The sequence below is a fragment of the Miniopterus natalensis genome, chromosome 6, assembly GCF_054644295.1.
Source record: "Miniopterus natalensis isolate mMinNat1 chromosome 6, mMinNat1.hap1, whole genome shotgun sequence".
Lineage (NCBI taxonomy): Eukaryota > Metazoa > Chordata > Mammalia > Chiroptera > Miniopteridae > Miniopterus > Miniopterus natalensis.
In genome coordinates, this window is record NC_142086.1 from 87,338,712 (window position 1) to 87,356,758 (window position 18,047).

The following is an 18,047-nucleotide window of genomic DNA, read 5'->3' on the forward strand; positions in this document are numbered from 1 at the left end:
AGAGCCACGCTACGCCATCTACGTGAGTCATCCAGCCAGACAAACCCACCACCAGGGACAGGCGCCGAGTGGGTGGCCTCACCCGCTGGCCGACAGAGCTCTGGGCAGGGACCTCTCCTGGCGGGCCACGTGGACTTCAGCGGCTGTTTCCCGGGCCTGTCCTGTTGCTCCTGGAACAGGTGCAAGGGAAGGCAGCCACCTGCTTGGCCTCGGGACTGTATGGTTGAGAAGCTCCCGTTACACGAGAGGTGGAGGGAAAGAGACCTTGACCTTTAGAGAGGGGACCATGCTCTGTCTCAGGGACTTGACCTTGGGGGAGAGCTGTGTTTCCCCAAGCCTAGCAGGTGTCGGTGGCTGGCTTTGTTCTCGCTTGATCTCCTGCACAGCTGCTGGCGAGCCTTCCTGGGCAGGGAGATGGAGCGTCAGGGGAGGCAGGAAGGAGCCCGGATGAAGCCTCAGCCCTGCCTGCCGGGTGGCCCTGGGTGAATCACTGCATGGTTCTCAGCTGCTCAAACCTTGGGTGGAAGCCAGCAGCCTGTTGTGGAACCAGGAGCCACAGAGGAGCAGTGGATGAGGGGGACAGCCTTGACTAGAGTTGGTTCAAATTCAAGCTCTCCAATCAGCTTTATCAATAACAACGTTGATAAAGGGGGAAAAACCTGAGGTTAAAGCCCTTGGGGGGCAGCCTCGAGCTTTCTTTCTCCTGAAACAGGCCCCAGAAAGCTCTGCCCACAAGGGGAAGATGGATAAATTGGGCCAGTTAAGTTTAAGGACACGCAGTCATCGAGCACGCCCAGAGGAAAAGGCAGGCCACCGGCTGGGACAAATAGTGGCCACGCACATCAACAGAACACTCACCTGCAGACTATGTAAAGAACTCCCAGAAACATAAGAAAAAGACAAACTACAGCCTCAATTAGGAAAAAAAAAAAGGGGGGGCAGAGACTTGAAAAGATGCTTCTTGGACATACAGATGGCCAATAGCTTGGGAAGGGCCCAACCTCATTAGCTCTTCAGGGACTTGCAGACTAAAACCAGGGACCCCCTCTGAAGCCCACCCCACCCCGAAAGGCTGAAAAAACAACACTGAGCTAGTCTATCCCAGGCCCACCGCCTCACCCACCCCTCCGTGGGCCAAGAGCCCGCCTCTCTTGCCTGTAGCACAGCAACAGCTTCCGCGGAGCCCCTCCTCTCATTACCTGTCTTCAGTCTCACGCTGCAGGGAGATGCTACTTTATAAATAGAAACCAGAATCCTCTCTCTCCTGCTCAAACCTTCCCACAACTCAGGATAGACCCCCAGGTCCCCCACGCCCACCAGGCCCTTTAAGCTGTCTCTCTTCCTGGTGAGCTGTGCCTCGAGTGCCTCTGGAGATGCTGTTGCGGCCCAGGATCCCAGGGCCCCTCTGGTCCCCTCTGACTGCAGTCCTAGGTGGCCCTGCGACTCGCTTTGATGGGTCAAGTGTGGCAGGAAGTTCATGGGTCTTTCTGATCAGAGGCGTGAAGAGCCAGCGAGGGGTTCCTGTCTCACTGCTTGTGGCAGGCAGGGCGCACCCGGAGGGGCTGAGCGGCCCAGGCGTCAGGGGTGCGTCTCCGCAGCACACCCTCCTGCCAGCCCATCCTGATCCCGATCCCCCCATGCCCAGCTCGGCCTCGCCTTGGCATTCACCTCCGTCTCCTCCGCCCGCAGGGCCTTCTCCCTGTGCCTGTGCCCGTCCTAACTGTTCCTCTCAGCACACTGCTGTGCCTCGAGCTGCAAATTTCATTCGCTGTGCCCAACAGCGTACTGAGTGCTGCAAACAAGCTGAGCGAGAGCAAGACAAACTAGCAGAGGTTCCATCCACGTCAAGTCAAACACAGGCAAAACTGACGTTTAGAGCCCGGCCAGTGTGGCTCAGTGTTTGAGTGTTGACCCCTGAACCAGGTCATGGTTCGATTCCCAGTCAGGGCACGTGCCCAGGTTTCAGGCTCGATCCCCAGTGGGGGCGCGCAGGAGGCAGCCGATCGATGACTCATCATTGATGCTTCTCTCCCCCCTTCCTCTCTGAAATCAGTAAAAACTAATGTTCAGTGAAGTCTATGTAGACCTCGATAAAACCAAAATGAAACAAAACGATCACAGATGCCGAGACTGGTTTCCTGCAAGAAGGGGAGAGCTTGGTGGCTGGAGTGCTGGTGTGGGCGCTGGTAGGGGCTCCCTGACCAGTGGTGCTCACCAGAATGTTTCCTTTAACCCTTTTTTCTTTTTAAAATATATCTTTATTGATTTCAGAGAGAGGAAAGGAGAGGGAGAAACATCGATGAGAGTGTCATGGATCAGCTGCCTCCTGCACGCCCCCTGCTGGGGATCAAGCCTGCAACCCAGGCATGTGCCCTGACCGGGAATCGAACCATAATCGCCTGGATCTTAGGTCGATGCTCAACCGCTGAGCCACGCCGGCCAGGCCTTCAACCCTTCTTTAAACCAGACTTGTGTGTCAAGTACAATTGACCCTCGGACAAGGGTTTGAACTGTGGGTCCCCTTTAGTTTTTCCAGTGAATACTGTACTTACTCTGACTTAACATCTCTGGAAGCTCGACTTTTCACATACAACTGAGCTGCCCGTTGGCAACCATCAGCTTGTTCTCTGCATCCACAGGTGTTTTCGTTTACTCACGTCAAACCATATGGTCTTTGTCTGACTCGTCTCACTTAGCAGAACACCGTCCAGGCCCCTCCGTGCTATCACAAACGGCAAGACTTCCCTTTGTGGCTGAGGAATGCTCCTCTCTGTCCACTCCCCCATCGGTGGACACCTAGGTTGCTTTCGTATCTTTGCAATTGTAAATAATGCCGCAATGAACATAGGGGTGAACACATCCTTTTAGCGTTTTCATTTTCTTTGGGCAAACGGTCATAAGTGAGTTATTGCTGGGTTGTATGCTATCTGCACTTGTATTTTTGAGAAACCTCCAGTGTTTCACAACCCCATGAGGACTTTCTCCACATCACCAGCACTTTTTTTTCTTGGTGATAGCTGTTCTGGCCAGTGTGAAGGGGACACCTCACTGTGTGGACACTTCTAATTACAGTCAATACATCTTTATTTATTGATTAATCCTCACCTGAGGATATTTTTTCCATTGCTTTTCAGAGAGTGGGAGAGGGAGAGAGAAACATCGACGTGGGAGAGACACACTGCCTGCCTCCTGCACACGCCTTGGCCAGGGCAGTGACTGAGCCTGCAACCGAGGTACATTCTCTTGGCCGCAATCGAACTCGGGACCCCTCAGTCCGCAGGCTGACGCTCTAATCACTGAGCCAAACAGGCCAGGGCAAGTCAGTACATCTTTAATCCTTGTTGCTGAAACGACATCACTGCATTGTTACTGGCGCTGGGACAGCTTGGTCAACTGGTTATTTCCAAAGCTGGTTCCTCCTATTTCTCAAAAGGTCATGTAGATTAAGGGAGACGATAAAGCCTGATCCTACAAGGTTCCTTCCTTCCTGCTTTGTTCCAACGGCTATAAGTCCCTTTGCACATGTGTGGACTGGCAAGGGAATTCGAACTCCATGACCCAACTCACCTGGCCACTTGCAAAGTCTTCAGATTCTGAGCTCCACGCCCCTAGATGGACCCCAGCCCTCTTCCCAAGCTGCTTGTCTGGACCTGAGAGAGTTCTCAGCATGCCCGCTCTTCTGAACTGCCTTTCCTGCTTAAACATCCACTTCTCTAGGGGCGAGGCCTTGCTTATTTTTGTCCTGAAATGCCAGCTGGCGTATTTCAAGTGATAATGAGGCATTCACCCATTTTGCTCCCTTCTTGTATGCACAGACGCACATGTATGCCAACACTGTGCAGCAAGGCAGACCTGCATGGCAGGGCTCCTGAGTCCACTTGATCTGGCTGTTAGTCAGCTGTAACATGACAGGTGATCGCTGGCCCACACTGCACAGAGCACGCTCATGTTTTATGCACATTTTAGGAGTGCATGGTGGCTCTCAAAGCAACATGAGCAAACTCACGAATACAGAAGAAAAACGTGACGCTGGACTGCATTTCATCCAGGATTAGCTCCCCTGTAAACCACAGCACAGTCCACAGAGAATTATACCTAAGTGTTTATTTACTAACTAGTAAGTAAAGGCACCTTGCACCTTACAGGCTTTCCACACCTCTCCTCAGCCTCAGGAGGAAACTCTGTATTACTTGTTAATATGTAGGTAACTAGAAACAGATCTGGCTCTTTCCCATGTGAATTTTACAACTGGTTGGGTGTTTATTTCAGAACCTAAGTTTAAAATATGGTTTCATTTCTACCCAAAGTGATTGATGGACATTAATCTTCACTTCAAGGGCCGATGATGTGCAGGTCTGTAAAGAAAGAGAGATTTAAAGTGGAGTTTCCACAAGAAAAATTACACCAAGAATACTGTATCACTACAAATTTTATTCAGAAACCCATCTTTGTTTTTTTTAAATTGTTTTTTAAAAAAAATTCCCATTATGAACTGGTTTGGTCAATCAACTACAACACTTTCTAGCAGACATACGGTAAAAATGGCCTGGCTCAGAATCGCCCAGATCGCTCACGATCTCGTGATCGCCTCCTGTCACGTTCCCGTCCCCCACCGCCTCCACCTCCGCCTCCGCCACCGCCACGGCCACGGTCTCGAGACCGAGAGCGACGCTCCCGGGACCGGGACCTGGATCGATGCCTGAAATCAAGGAAAAGAAATAAAACCTTGGCACCCAAATGAAAACATGCAACATAAAATCACAGTGACTAACACTTTCAAATACTGTACCCCACAGACTTGCAGACATTAATAAAAAAGATGAGCCCTGACTTCAGATGTAAACTGGGTAAAAGGGCCTCTCAGAATTGAGAGGTGCAGTGTCCCTTGGGTGGATTTCGGGATGGGGAGGGCAGGGTTCTTTCCTCTCCTACTCTTATTTTTGTTGACAACAGGACAGAATCACAAACAACGTGAGCATTTCCCAACATACGTTCAACAGGACAGGGGCGAAAAGCCCTCTGGGGTCAGAACTCAATCTTCATAGGACAAGTGACTCATTATACTTGTCCCTCTGACACCTGGGTTCTCTGTTTGTGACATGCACGCCTGCATTTAAACACCAGAATCAGACAAGACTGTTGGTCTTGCTGGAGGTCCAGAGGAGAGTGAGTGCCAACCCACCGAACCCAGAGAAACCAAGGCACCCAAGGGGAAGCGAGGCATGTGGAGGAGGTGACGACGCTCGACTGGGAGAACACAGTGCACAGGGGAGGATCTGAACTGCCCCCCACTCCCCATTTCCTTAGTGGGTCAGAGGTTCGACCTCTACTTAGGCATGAAGCGGTGTGCACAGAACATTCTTCAAGGAGCACATCTTATATTTTAAAATGTGTTCTACATTCTAAACAGTGCCTTTTAAACAGAAATGACATTTAGGCCAAGCTTTACTTAAAAACAAAAAAACAAAAAAATCGGGGAGGGGGCAAAGCTCACGCGCGACCCCAAGGCTAAGCAGCGCGGGGCACACACTCACTTCTTGCGCCGGCGCCCGTACAGCTCCCGCCGCAGCTCTCTGGAAATGGGCTTCAGATGCATGAAGTTGCAGAAGCCGCCTCTTGTACACTCTCTGCAGAGAGAGCCAGGCGACATCACACGGCACACCGCACACCCCCGCCTGCCGCCCTCCCTCCCCCCGCGGTCTGCCCAAACCTACCCCATCTCGTACTGGCGGCAACAGGCTTCCCGGAAGTCGGTCACAGGGGAGAGCTCAGCGTGGATGGGCTGCCCGTTGAACCAGCGGTTGTTCAAGTCAATCACAGCTTTCTCCGCATCTTCTTCACGGCGAAACTGAAAAGACACCACAAAAATGCTCGCCGCCACACTCTTAACACATTCTCAATCACCGATCCAAACACAGGTTGTGTGCTCACGCCAGTCAAGTAGTTAAGGTGGAATGATGTAGCACAATTAAAGTCAGACTTCTATTTACAATTAGATTAATCTTGCGATGGTCCAAGATCATGCCAAATATATTGGTTTTCCAATTCAATTGGTTAAAAGCAAATATAATGATTTGTGTAGACAAAAAACTTCATTAAAAAAAGGAAAAAAGAAACCATATAAACCAACTTTTCCCCAGTTCAAACAGCCTCTACAAAGGTGCCCGACGTGAGGAAGACGTGGGACCGGGACAGCCTGCCACCCTCCCCACACCCATAGGCCGGACAGCACGTGCGTGTCATTAGCTCCGAGCCCTCCCCGCACTCCTTACTCTCTCCCCGCTGCCAGGAGGCAGAGCACCCGCCTGCCACCTCTGCTTACCTTCACATACACGTTTCCCACGAGGTGATCGCCCAGGTTGTCGCAGACGTTCATCTCCTCAACCTCCCCGTACTTCTCCTCCATCTCCGTAAAAACCTCCTGGAAGAAGAGCGGCCATTTAGGGTCACGATAACGTTAAAGATAAAAGGCCAACTGAACACACAGCGTGTTAAATATTTGTATTAGTACAGAAATTTTCAATTCCTCCCAAACTGATAAAAAGGTGAACAGGTCTGTTGGTTTCAGATTGTCAGTATCTCACCTCAAAGAACTCATCATAGTGCTCCTGCATCTCGACATCACTCACGGCACCTGTAAGCAACAGACATCTCGCTGGTTAGGGCAGGGCCGTGACCAAGAGACCCTCGTGCTTAAATCACCTGCTACAGTGACACACATCAGATTTTCTAGAGAGAGACCCCGACAGAAGCGCGTTCTACTGGAGCAGACGAGACTGCATCACACGGCCAATTGGTAAAATCTTAGTGTGGTAAGACTTTTAAATGCCCCATGACAGTCTCCATTCTGGCTATTAAAATCACAAGTTTTAATCAGCATCAAAGAGCCACATTTTCAGAAAGTATACGGAAAGAGTTGACTCTCAAAAAAAATTTTTAAGTGAAAAATTTCTTTTTAAGATTTAAAAATTGAGGCCAAGTAATCAGTTTTCCCCCTTTATTAGGTTAAAATGAAAGCTAAGTCAGGTTAAGTGATTGAAAGCTTACGTTCCTGACTCACTTCTTTCCCAGGTTATCAGCCACACAGATGCTCTGAAATTATTTCTGATGCGATTAAAACCCAAATGACCATACTCAGCAGGATAGTATCCAAGTTCAACGACAGTACACTGAATGCCCTTTGAGTAAAGGGAAAGTTACAGTACTTGGTTGAAGAAAGCATTCTTATTTCCTACTTTCCTCGTTTCTTTTTCGTAACCCACATGCACTAAAATCATGTCCGTTCTGTGGGTGGGTTTTGCAGATTTATATTCTATCTCCATTATCATCTCCTCTAGCAATTTTCATAGCCCTACCCTGCATCTGAGAGGTCACAAAGCTGCTGTGTCCATAAACTGATGTCCCGAACAGCTGGACCAGGGAGCCCGGGAAGGCTGAGGCATTTAGGCCGGGTCAGCTGAGTCTTCAGTGGCTCCTTCAAGGGCCAGGCTGCTGAACTGGCGGCCTCACCTGGCAAAACCTGAGGGCACCCGAGCTGTGGCGCAGGGCTCTCTATCTGGACTCTCAGCAGTTTCCTAACTGCCTCAAAAACCTCTTTATCTTTAAGGATGAGAACTTTAGTCTTGATTCTGAAAGTGATTTAAGTTTACTTTCTAACATCTAACCTCCCTGGCATTTTACTTATTTTTGAATTTATGGAACCCAGCTCACTTTAGAATCCAAACTCACTGAACTCCCACTGGCCCATCCCAAATGGAAGGAAGAGGAACGTCTCCTCCCTGAGTAGAAACCAAGTTCTAGAGGAGCCAGGCAGACAAGCCCATTCCAAAGGGCAGGCCAGCGTTTAAACTCACTTCCTTCCCCGCATCAAGAAAATGAGAACAGAGAACAAAAATCTCTACGTGCTCAAAGGCCGAGCAGCAACTGACAATCGAGTCTGGTGGCGGCTCTAACACCAGCTGTACTGTGACACTCCTATTCTGTTCTATACAACACAGAGCATTATATTTCCATAACTTCTGGAAAGCTCCTATTTGAAACAGCTTGAAAGTGGGACTAATTCTATCTTTTACTCTGCTTAAATTTTTTGAGTCAGTCAAAATGACTTGAAAAGCAGAGATGATTTAAAACTAATCAACTAAAAAATAATTTACATGACTCAATATATTTTAAGTAATGCAACCTGAAAAATACCAAATTTTCTCACAGAAACATTCTTAAACTGGGATTCATTAAGTTTGACCCAAGCACAGAAAGCTTATTTTTCTATGGATGAAAGGGCACGTTCAAAAGAACCATTAATTTTAGGAAAACTGATGGACCCAGCTGGTTGAAATTTCACTGGAAGGGCCTGATGCCAAATATTTCAGGCTTGTTAACTTAAAACTGATTTTCTTTTTAAATTAACAGTCAGAATTTCATGTAATTTGTACAATCTGGACCCCAGAACTGGAATATTTGGTATAGCTAAACTTTTATTCTGTAGCATATGCAGAATGAGCACTGTGAATTGCAAATAAAGACACCAAGAAAACTAACACAACATTCTCCTGCCAATAAAGAACCACAGTCCCCAAGTAAACAAGCAGGGCAAAGAACTGAATCACTGTTACTCCATTACCTACTTTTCACCCATTTAAGTTTAATTAAGTCCACATATAAATGTTTCCCTCCATCTGATTGATCTTACTTCTTAAAGAGAAAACAAAACCAGGTATTTTAAACCAATGGCTACCAAACCAACCCTGCTACCATGAGATCTGAGGCAAGACTTCTCCACTACCAGGCCCGTATTAGCAACTAAAAACATTTATAGTGTCTGGGCAGGAAAAATAGACAAGACAGCTCGCCCTGCAGACACAGGTGCTCCTGTGTGTGCAGATGTGTACCTGGGAGACCTCCAGTGTGGGGCCAGGAAGAGTGGGAGGTGGCTGCTGGGACCATCCCACTTAGTGCAGGTCACCCATAAACTGATGGCTCTGGGCCAAGGCCACACTGGAGTTAGGTCTGTGCTGCCACGTTACCTTTGATAGTGTCTTCTATTAATGTTTACAGCTTTCAAATAAACTGGTGAATGACAAGCACCTGCCCTGTGGCTTGGACCCTTTGATTTTAACAGGAGTCCAGGATGTTCATTTCAATTTATCCCCAGGTGACTATATTGATTCTACAGCTCGACAGTTCCAAAATTTTAGTTATTTGAGCTTTCCAATGATATTACTATATATCCTGTTCTCTATCCCTAAGTAAATACAATATTTTCAAAACTTAGTTTACCAATGCAAGAAGAAATTGGCTATATCTCCTGAATGCCCAGTTTTGATCTATTTCCCCAGTGCATTAACTTGTGAAGCTGGGGATATCTACATACAACATTCTGGTTAAAAACAGAGCGAGCACAGGGCTGGTGCTGAGAACTCGGGACCTCACTTGGGAAACATTCTCAGGACAATGCTCTCACAATTAAAGCAGGAAGCTCCGGAATGGAGTTTAAGGGGAAAAAGGTCTAATAAAATCTGAAAACTAATTTCAGGACAATTTTTTTTTAAGTGAGAGGAACTTTCAAATACTGTTGGTCTCAGAGGGGAGGGCACAGCTCCCCGTTTAACTCCCGGTCTCCTCCCGGGACAATGGTGAAGATCAAGGGAGAAAGAGCAGCAGCTCCGAGCTACGTAAAGGGTGCCCTTTGCTGTCGTCTTTTTCCTTCTTAAGGAAGTGGGCGGGAGTCCAACTCTCTCACAGGTTTCCATGGGGTCAGTGGGACAAAAGCTCGTGACACTTCTAGTGGCAGCGGTCCTTGACTCTACTCGCGGCAGACCAGGTGGAGTGGACGCTGAGCTCTGACACGCAAGCCCAGGGAACCAGGGAAGGAACTTGTATGAACTTACAGCGCAAACCGTCAGCAGACTGGGAAGAGTTTTGAGGGTTACGGTAAATGTTCAAGAGGGCAATGGTCTGAAATACAAAACGCAACAACTTTATATTATGGAAAATTAAATGTAAACACTTAACCGGTTTCCTGTGGCGATCGCTTCAGTCAAGACTCAGTGCTGAAAAAAAGCAAGTTATTTCTTTCGAGGCAGAGATGTTTTCTTAGCTGATGGCGGTCTCGGAGCACCCTAGCTCTGCGATGCAGAGATCCCATGATATGCCAGTATTGTATTTCCGTTCACAGAGCGCAAACATTCTCCATTTCAAAGTTCCAAGCCAGGTCAGAACATAGGTAACTAGGCAGGCTACTACCAAAACATTCTTAGAAAAACTTTTAATGGACAACTGAGAGAGAAAAAGTGCCCATGTGAACTGATGACACAATCACTGTTAGAGAAATACAATAATTACATATCATGAAATCTCCATTTCCTAGAGAAAAAATCATAATGTTGAAATAAAACCCACACTTATTGGGCAACTTACCTTACTGATTCCTACATATTCCTAAGATTATTAATTTTACAGAAAGAACTTAATAAATGCCAGGAGTTCAGTCACTGCAAAGACCAATGACCGGCTGATAATGCTCAAATGTCACATGGACAGGTCCCCTCTTGTTAACAAATGTCAATCAAAGGAAGAGACCCAGCCAGCGACCTTCCCTAGGACAGACAGCCTCCTGAACGCAGCCAAGTATCAAGTTCTTGCTGTAAACGCCAAGGACTTTCACCACCTTGTCCTGTTTGCAACAGCTCTATGTCAGCAGCTCAGAAGCCAACATTATTTGTCTCAATTAAGAGTGGGCTCTTTAACACCATTGTCTTAAAAAAATTTCTCCAACTGTGGGACTTACAGTGTGAGCCGTCAGCCGTCTGTGCACTGTTTTGGGGATTACGATAGATGTTTTGAATCAAGATGGTCTGCGGGGAAAAAAAAATAAAAAGGGGAATTCTACTGGCTGCTGTGCATATATTAGACAATTGCAAAGAGACAACTTGTTTGCAAATGGCTCAACGCTTGTTTGTTTCCCACAAGTCAGACTATTGTCTTCTGAAGAATATACCCAAACCATCATATTATGAAAACAGAGTGTGAGCAGTGACTTAGGTCAAGTCAGCCAGCAACCAAGAAAAAATTGTAATTGCTACTTTGAGTAGTCCCACATTATGAAAGTGTTTTAATGCAAGATAAATAGAATGTTAGCATTTTCCTATACTTCAAGCTAGCAGACACTAGGATGTTGAAAAATTTACATTATCATATTCCCCATACAAAATTCTTTTTAAAAAACCAAATGTATAACCCCAACCGTATGCAGTCCATTCAGCTCTCTGGTCTCGTAGGAAACAGGCACACCAAATGGCTTTCCTAACGGTCATGGATACCTATCAGATTAACATTTTCTTGGTGGGATCTCTGTTTACATAATACAATAGCTTAAAACATTTGCTCTTTTCCAATCCTTCTTTTAAGGGGATAAAATCCTTTTTAGCCCTTCTGCTTTAAACTGGATCAGGCAGACTTGAAACCTTACATTGTACCGTTCTTCTTAAAATCAAGTTGTCTGAAAAAACAAACCATGTTTAAGTTAGTAGACTAATAAATTACATGAATCTTAATGTCCACATCACTGTAAGAAGCGTAAAAAGAAACCCACACTGAATTATGTTACATATTTACAAGCTGAACCAATAAAACACGATTTAGAAAAATAAATGTTCAGTTTCAACAACGTGACCAAATCAGTTTTGTAAGTGGTTTTACAGAACCAGCCAGTTCCTTTTCTAGCTACGTTTAAAGGAGAGAGGTTGGGTAAACACTCCCCAGTCAAAGGTCTGCTGCTGGGAAGCTCACTAGCAAGAACTCCCAACAGCAGACATGTAACCCACAGACCCTCCGCTCAAGGCCTGGCATCTTCCCCCAGCCACAGAGCACTGCCCTGAGTCTACTTATCTCGGGCATATTTCCCAAAGCTGACTCAGTATTTTCAACTGGAATTACAAAGCGTGACAGTTCTGATGGAAAGCAAGACTGAGCCCAATTATTCAACAGAATTCATTTTAAGTTTCACAGAGGTAACTTGGCTGTTTTACCTAAAATCATCCAACCAAATCAAATCAAAACCCTCAAGTTAACACATACAAGTGACCCCCCCCCAAACGTTAATGGAATTATTGCCCTGTTTTGATCCAAAGTGCCCAAATTAACTTGACATTAACATTCTGAGGTAATCAATGATTCAGAAAGAAACAAACCAGGTGTCTCTGGGTGGCTTAAAAAAGCTGTGTAATAGGGAACAATTTCTCTCTCAGCCCAACACTTGGTACATCTATAAGTAACCCTCCAAAATAAAAAAACTCAGTGGACACTTGAGATGCTCAGTTACTGCCCAATTTATGGCTAGTGGCAAAATTCAGTTATAAACCAAAGCACTTAAAAAAATTAGAACAGAAAATTTAAAGCAAATTCTCCAGTATTCTGAAACTTGAGATATGCTCAAAGCTATTAAAAGATAAATTTTTATTACACTAACTACTTGGGGGAAGGGAAGCCATCACACCCCTCCTTCTAAAAGCAAATTAAATTGTGGGGTTTTCTAAGGGCTTAAATGAGAAAATGCTAATGTCTCTTTCTTACACCAATTGGCTCCTTTTCCTAAACACTTAAACATATGAATAGAAAGATGTGAGCTCAAAGCAGAGTCTGGCAGCTTCCAGGGGTAGACACAATAGTTACCCAATACTAATATAATAAAATAGCAATATAGGAAAATCGAAGCTGCATGTTCAGATTTCATGGGCAGTCATGAGGAGGTCAACAACCCTCAGCCTACAAAGGCTGTAGTACAAGTTTCCCAAATTCCAAACATTCTGGTAAACATGGATGTAAGTTTCTGTTAGTATTAGAGGTGCATTCTCCCTTTAATCCACCAGTGATCACTTATAGGATACAAACTCTTGCCTTTCCTTCAATTAACCAAAAATATTAAAAATCATAACTTTTTGATTAAACCAAATCATAGTAGACCTAAACCCAAGATAACAGGCATTTCTCAATTAACTCAATAGACTGGCTACAAATAATTGAAGTGAACAGTCATCTAATGCTGAGTTTCATTTTTAATGTTTCTATGCCATGACGTAACTTGCTATTTCCTTGACTAGCGGTCTAAAAACGGGAACACCAGGACTGGAGAACACGAGTGCATGGCAGTCACCTCAGCCTCTCCTGTTGGGTGGCTCTGTCTGGAGAGCACAGAGCAGAAAGCCCACTCTGCAACTCCTGTGCTGGGAAGAGGCTAAGTCAACGCCGCATGGCTGCCCCCTGGGCCCACATCTGTAAGAGGGCAGGGAGGATGACAAGGCAGCGAGGACCAGTCCTAGCAAACATGCACACACTAAAAACTTCTTTTTAACAGGTTTCTCTAGTGATAAAAACAGGGAATGATGCTCTCTGACCTTCCACTGGGGTGGCTCACCTGCCTGCCTCGTCCTCACTGAAACAAAAGAACACTCTCACTTATGAACACAAATGGAAAATAAAACCACTAGAGAAATAAAGGTCCTCCTTATACACGGAAACTTTTAACTGGCTCTGTAAAGTACATCCAATTTTGCTAATTTATGTGAAAACAGAAAAAAAGAAAAAAACAAACAAACCTGGCTAAAGGTTGGTTTATTGTGCAACCGAGAGCATCTGTCTCCATGACGACATGCTCCAATTTTGAAATAAAATGAACAGTTGACTCTGTAACAGAAAATAAGAGCAGATTATTTTGCTGGGAAGACATCAAACAGATCATCAAACAAAATGATACATGCTATCAAAAGACTTCCCCAAAACATAGGCACATTGTTTTGATGGGTAGCAGGTCCCCCCCTTTCCCGGCAATATTTTAGGACTACTGAGCTTCAAGCCGCCCCTCTGTAACCTCTTCCAATGAAGAGCACTCAAGCCCAATTCCTCCTCATTCAAATCCTCTCCACTTCCAACTTCTTCTGTTCTACTGTTTTCTTATAGATAAAATATTGGTCTAAAACTAAATTCAGCTTAAAACCTATCTGTTCTTTAGTTTTCCACAATGAAATGATTTCTCTTGAGGATACCAACACAGTGTAGTGAGGATCAAAGATCCTGACTCTGCTGCTAGCTGCCTGGGCTTGGGCAAGTCACCCCACCTTTCAGGGTCTTAGGAGGCATCTGTAAAATGAGGAAAATGCCAACCTGGCGCCGTTCTGAGAATCAGCTGTAATGTAGGTGTGAGTCACACACAGTGCTCATTAAATGCATTCACTATCTAAATACAACAGAAAACAAAGTCCAGGGGTTCTCACCCATGATACCAGATCAATAGGAAATTTCCAAAATCAGGTCTGAAGTAAATAATTCTTCTGGTTTCAATATACTGAAAACAAGCTATTGGGGAACTCAACCTGCACCTCTGTCCCTATGGCAAAGCCCTCCCTTCATACTCGTCAAATACTGGGCGACCCAGATCAAATCAAAACTAGCAATCCAGCCAGCGTGATAGCAATGCCAGGTGGCTTAGCAGTTCTCTGACGAACTAAGAAGTCTACAGATGAGTCCCATTCACATTTAGACTTGCAGAGGTGGGAAGGTTACCCTGTAGGTTTAATTTTTTAGCAAGTGCCATATACTCAGACTGCCAATCAAGAGTTTAGAAAGAAGGACCTCAGTGAAATCTGATGGACCACGAAGACTGACTAGCCACTGATTTACCATTAGGTAGCAATCAAGTTGGAAAAGTCTGAACTTACCAGGGGAGGAAAGTGATTACACTACTATATATATTTGCAACCTTAACTTATAGGTCTTCCTTTAGATTTTCTAACTTGAGTACATAACATTTTATCTTTAGAGAGTCACCTGAAAAGGAAGAGCTTATTTTTTAAAAATCTCAGAATGGGCAAAACCCTGCCTGAACAATTAATGCGCAACTACTTCACAATTAAAACAATCCCAGTTCCTATACGTCCAGGGATAGCTTTCACTTGATGCTGTTTACCCCCTCAGTCTCTCTGAAATGAGAATATGAATAACTTAGATTAAATCATCAAGTTTCTTGAATTAAAACCATGGCTTTTACAAAACAGTTTGGATAGGGGGTTATTGGAATAAACCAGTGAAGCTTACTACACTGTAGGGTAACAGTGAAGACACCGCCTGAGAGTTAAGGGAAAAAACTCCAAAAACAAAACAATTGCACAATACAGAAGTCATGGCCATACTACTATAAGCTAAAGAGTGAAATGAATGATGCATGTTCTTAGCATGCACCGAGAAGCCTCCTTTTCCAGCAGAATCGGCCTCTTCTATCAAGACCCCGTTGCTCTTCTGCAAGCCCAAAGCATCCAGGGCGCACCCCTCTTCCACAGCACGGAGTGCACTTTGATGCCCGTTACTTGAATTACCCTTTCCGTGCACGCCCTCCCTCCCTCCTGGAGAACAGATATAAACTTTATCCATCTCTGAGTCCCCAGAGGCTGCCTTTGGGCTGACACCCAAGCGACTATGATGGTTTTCGTCTTGCGATTTTTGCTAGGAAAAAAATATAACCAACCCCCCCTCTTCCAAACAACACAGGAGATTCTACCAAGTGTAAAAGAAGACATTTTCCAAGATGTATCCTGGAAAACAGAAACAATTTAAAGTGTTTGAAAAAGTGATACTAAAACATTACCTATGACAAACTTACAGGTTTACCATTAAAAACAGACACTCGGGTAACCCTTATGTAGCCCTGAAAAAAAATCCCAAATAATAACTACTTATTCGAAGAGAAGATTAGGCCAAACATTAGCCTTTAGTTTCCACAGTAATTATTATTCCCTAAATGTCTGAGGGCGTTCACTTTAGCCTAAATTTCAATACGCGCAAAGGGGGCACTCAAAAGGCACAACTAAATTTTTAACTTCCAACCTAACAATTGATCAGGGGAGCATGCAACCTGAAGGGGAGGAACAAGGCCACCCGTCCCCTTGCACTGGAACCGCCTCTTGCAGTATTTTAAAGCCTCCGCAGTGAGGACCCTACGTTATCTGACGATGAACGCGGGCGAGATGCGTCCTCGAGCTCGCCCCCCACCTGAGAGACCGAAAGTTGGGGGGATTGTTGAACGTTGACAACTTCAGCACAACTCAGGACGGCTTCCGAGAGCCGCGGGGACGGGGGGCCCACAGGCCGGAACGCCGCCGAGCCGCGCGGGAAAAGCCGCCCGCCGGGGCCCAGCGCCGGCCCGCCCGCCCGAGCGCCCACGAGGCGGCGGCGGCGCGCGGCTCCGAGGCCGGAAGGACCGGCGCGCCCCTCCCCCCGCCCGCCCGCCCGCCGCCCGCAGCTCGCCGCGTGCCCGCCCGCCCGCCGCCCCGGCCCGCAGCCCCGGCGGGCGGCTCGCACTCACTTGTCTTTCTCGGTGCCGAAGATGGAGGCCAAGTACTCCGCCATTTCCCACCCGCAGCCGCCGGCACAGCTGCCGACGCCGCCGACCCTGCCCGACGCCCGCGGGAGACGTCACCCGGACGCGACGACGCTCGCCCCGCCCCCACGGCGTGGCGGCGCTGCCCAATCGGGACACACGCTGCCTGCGCGTGGGCGGGGCTTGGGGGCCCGCGGGAGGTGTGGTCTCCACGACCCCGGAGCCCGCGTGCCGCCTGCCGGCGCCCCCTGCCGGCGCGCCCCGGCCCTGCGCCCGCCCCCGCGCCCGGCCCCGGGGAGCCCGGCGCGCGAACCGCGGCCCCGAGGGGAAGGCGGCGGGCGAGGCTCCTCCGCGGGGTCCCGGGGCTGGGCCCGCGGAGCCAGGAGACCGGCAGGGCGCCGCCGTCCCCGCACCTCCCTGGGGGACCCGCGCCGCCTTTGCAACCTTTCCTCCGGGAAGACCCCTCCTCCCCGCCCTCGTGCTCGGGGGATGCAGTGGGGGCGCCCCGGCCCCCGCCCCCCGCTCTCGGGAGGCGCGCCGCGTGGGGGCCCGGCCCTTTTAAGGGCCCCAGTTCCTAAGCTGGGCCCCCCTGGATGACCCGGGGGACCCTCCCTGTTTCGGGGTGGCCTGAGCGCCCCTTCCCGGCAGCGCGCAGCTTAGTGTCTGAACCACCAGGGACGAGAGTCTCGGGGCGACATCGCTAGAGCCCTGCTTGGGTTTGGGGGAGCGGGCCAGAGGGGAGGGGGCGGTTAGCGGAGGAGTTTTGGTGAGAAATGGGGGGCCCTGACTTGGGGCCGGGGCGGCAGGCGCCGGGCTCGGTCCTGGGGGGCGGGCTGCGGAAAGGGACCAGCGCTGCTGCGACCGGGGAGCTGTGTCCCCCCACGTGCGTGTTGAAGCCCTGACCCCGCACCCCGGCTCCCAGCGCCTCCGAGGGGTCGTTGGAGGCAGGGTCCTTGCAGAGGCGGTTAGAGGGGGGCCTCACCCACCCGACCCGAGGGTTTCGAGGTGAGATTAGGGTTCAGTGAGGACACAGGAGGGTCCCCCCGCAGGGAGAGGCGCCCAGACACCAGCCCAGCCTCGCCTCCATCGCAGACGCCAGTCTCCAGCACTGCGAGGGGACACATCGCTGTTTAAAAAGGGTTTTACAATTGTGGGGGGCTGAGCACATATGAATACTTTCCCTCCCACCTTGTAAGTTCCAGCCCGGGCTCAAAAACCAGATTCACAAACAGGAGAAAATAAAAGCTTAATGTACGTTTGCATGGGGAATTCTCAGAGGCGTGATGACCCCATGACAGTTCCAAAGACGGGGAGACAGCGTTGGTTATATAAGACATTTTTGGACAAAGGAGAAAGGGGGGGTGGTGGGAACGGGGTATTAGATCTCAGAAACGAGGGTGAGCGATTTACAGGTAGTTGAAGAGCAGAACACGCCTGTGAGGAAAATCCTCGCTCGGCAACTCAAACAGTGGGAGGTGGGGTATCTGATGGGCACCTGCCTGAGCCCTCTTATTTTTAAAATTTTTTTATTTTTTATTCTCACCGGAGGATATTTTTTCCATTGCTTTTCAGAGAGAGTGGAAGAGAGAGAGAAACATCGATGTGAGAGGGATACATGGATTGGTTGCCCCCTGCACTCGGGCCCCCGGGGCCAGGGATCGAGCCTTCAACTGAGCCTTTG

General features: G+C 48.0%; 1 protein-coding gene across 3 annotated transcripts; it reads right to left on the bottom strand.

Moving 5' to 3' along the window:
- Positions 1-3,066: 3,066 nt before the first annotated feature.
- U2AF1 (U2 small nuclear RNA auxiliary factor 1) lies at positions 3,067-16,446 on the bottom strand. Of its 3 annotated transcripts, XM_087818440.1 has the most exons (9): positions 16,352-16,446; positions 13,593-13,680; positions 9,888-9,954; positions 6,585-6,634; positions 6,323-6,421; positions 5,715-5,848; positions 5,535-5,627; positions 4,535-4,699; positions 3,067-4,355 (listed from the first exon to the last, which is right to left on the bottom strand). In XM_087818440.1, the coding sequence occupies exons 1-8, from the start codon at positions 16,393-16,395 to the stop codon at positions 4,552-4,554; spliced, it is 723 nt and encodes a 240-aa protein (XP_087674566.1). In that variant the 5' UTR covers positions 16,396-16,446; the 3' UTR covers positions 3,067-4,355; positions 4,535-4,551. The 3 variants fall into 3 exon arrangements, with proteins under 3 accessions (XP_087674566.1, XP_087674564.1, XP_087674567.1); XM_087818438.1 differs by lacking the exon at positions 3,067-4,355 and having other exon boundaries at positions 4,412-4,699; XM_087818441.1 differs by lacking the exons at positions 3,067-4,355; positions 9,888-9,954 and adding an exon at positions 10,787-10,853 and having other exon boundaries at positions 4,412-4,699.
- Between the last annotated feature and the right edge of the window lie 1,601 nt (positions 16,447-18,047).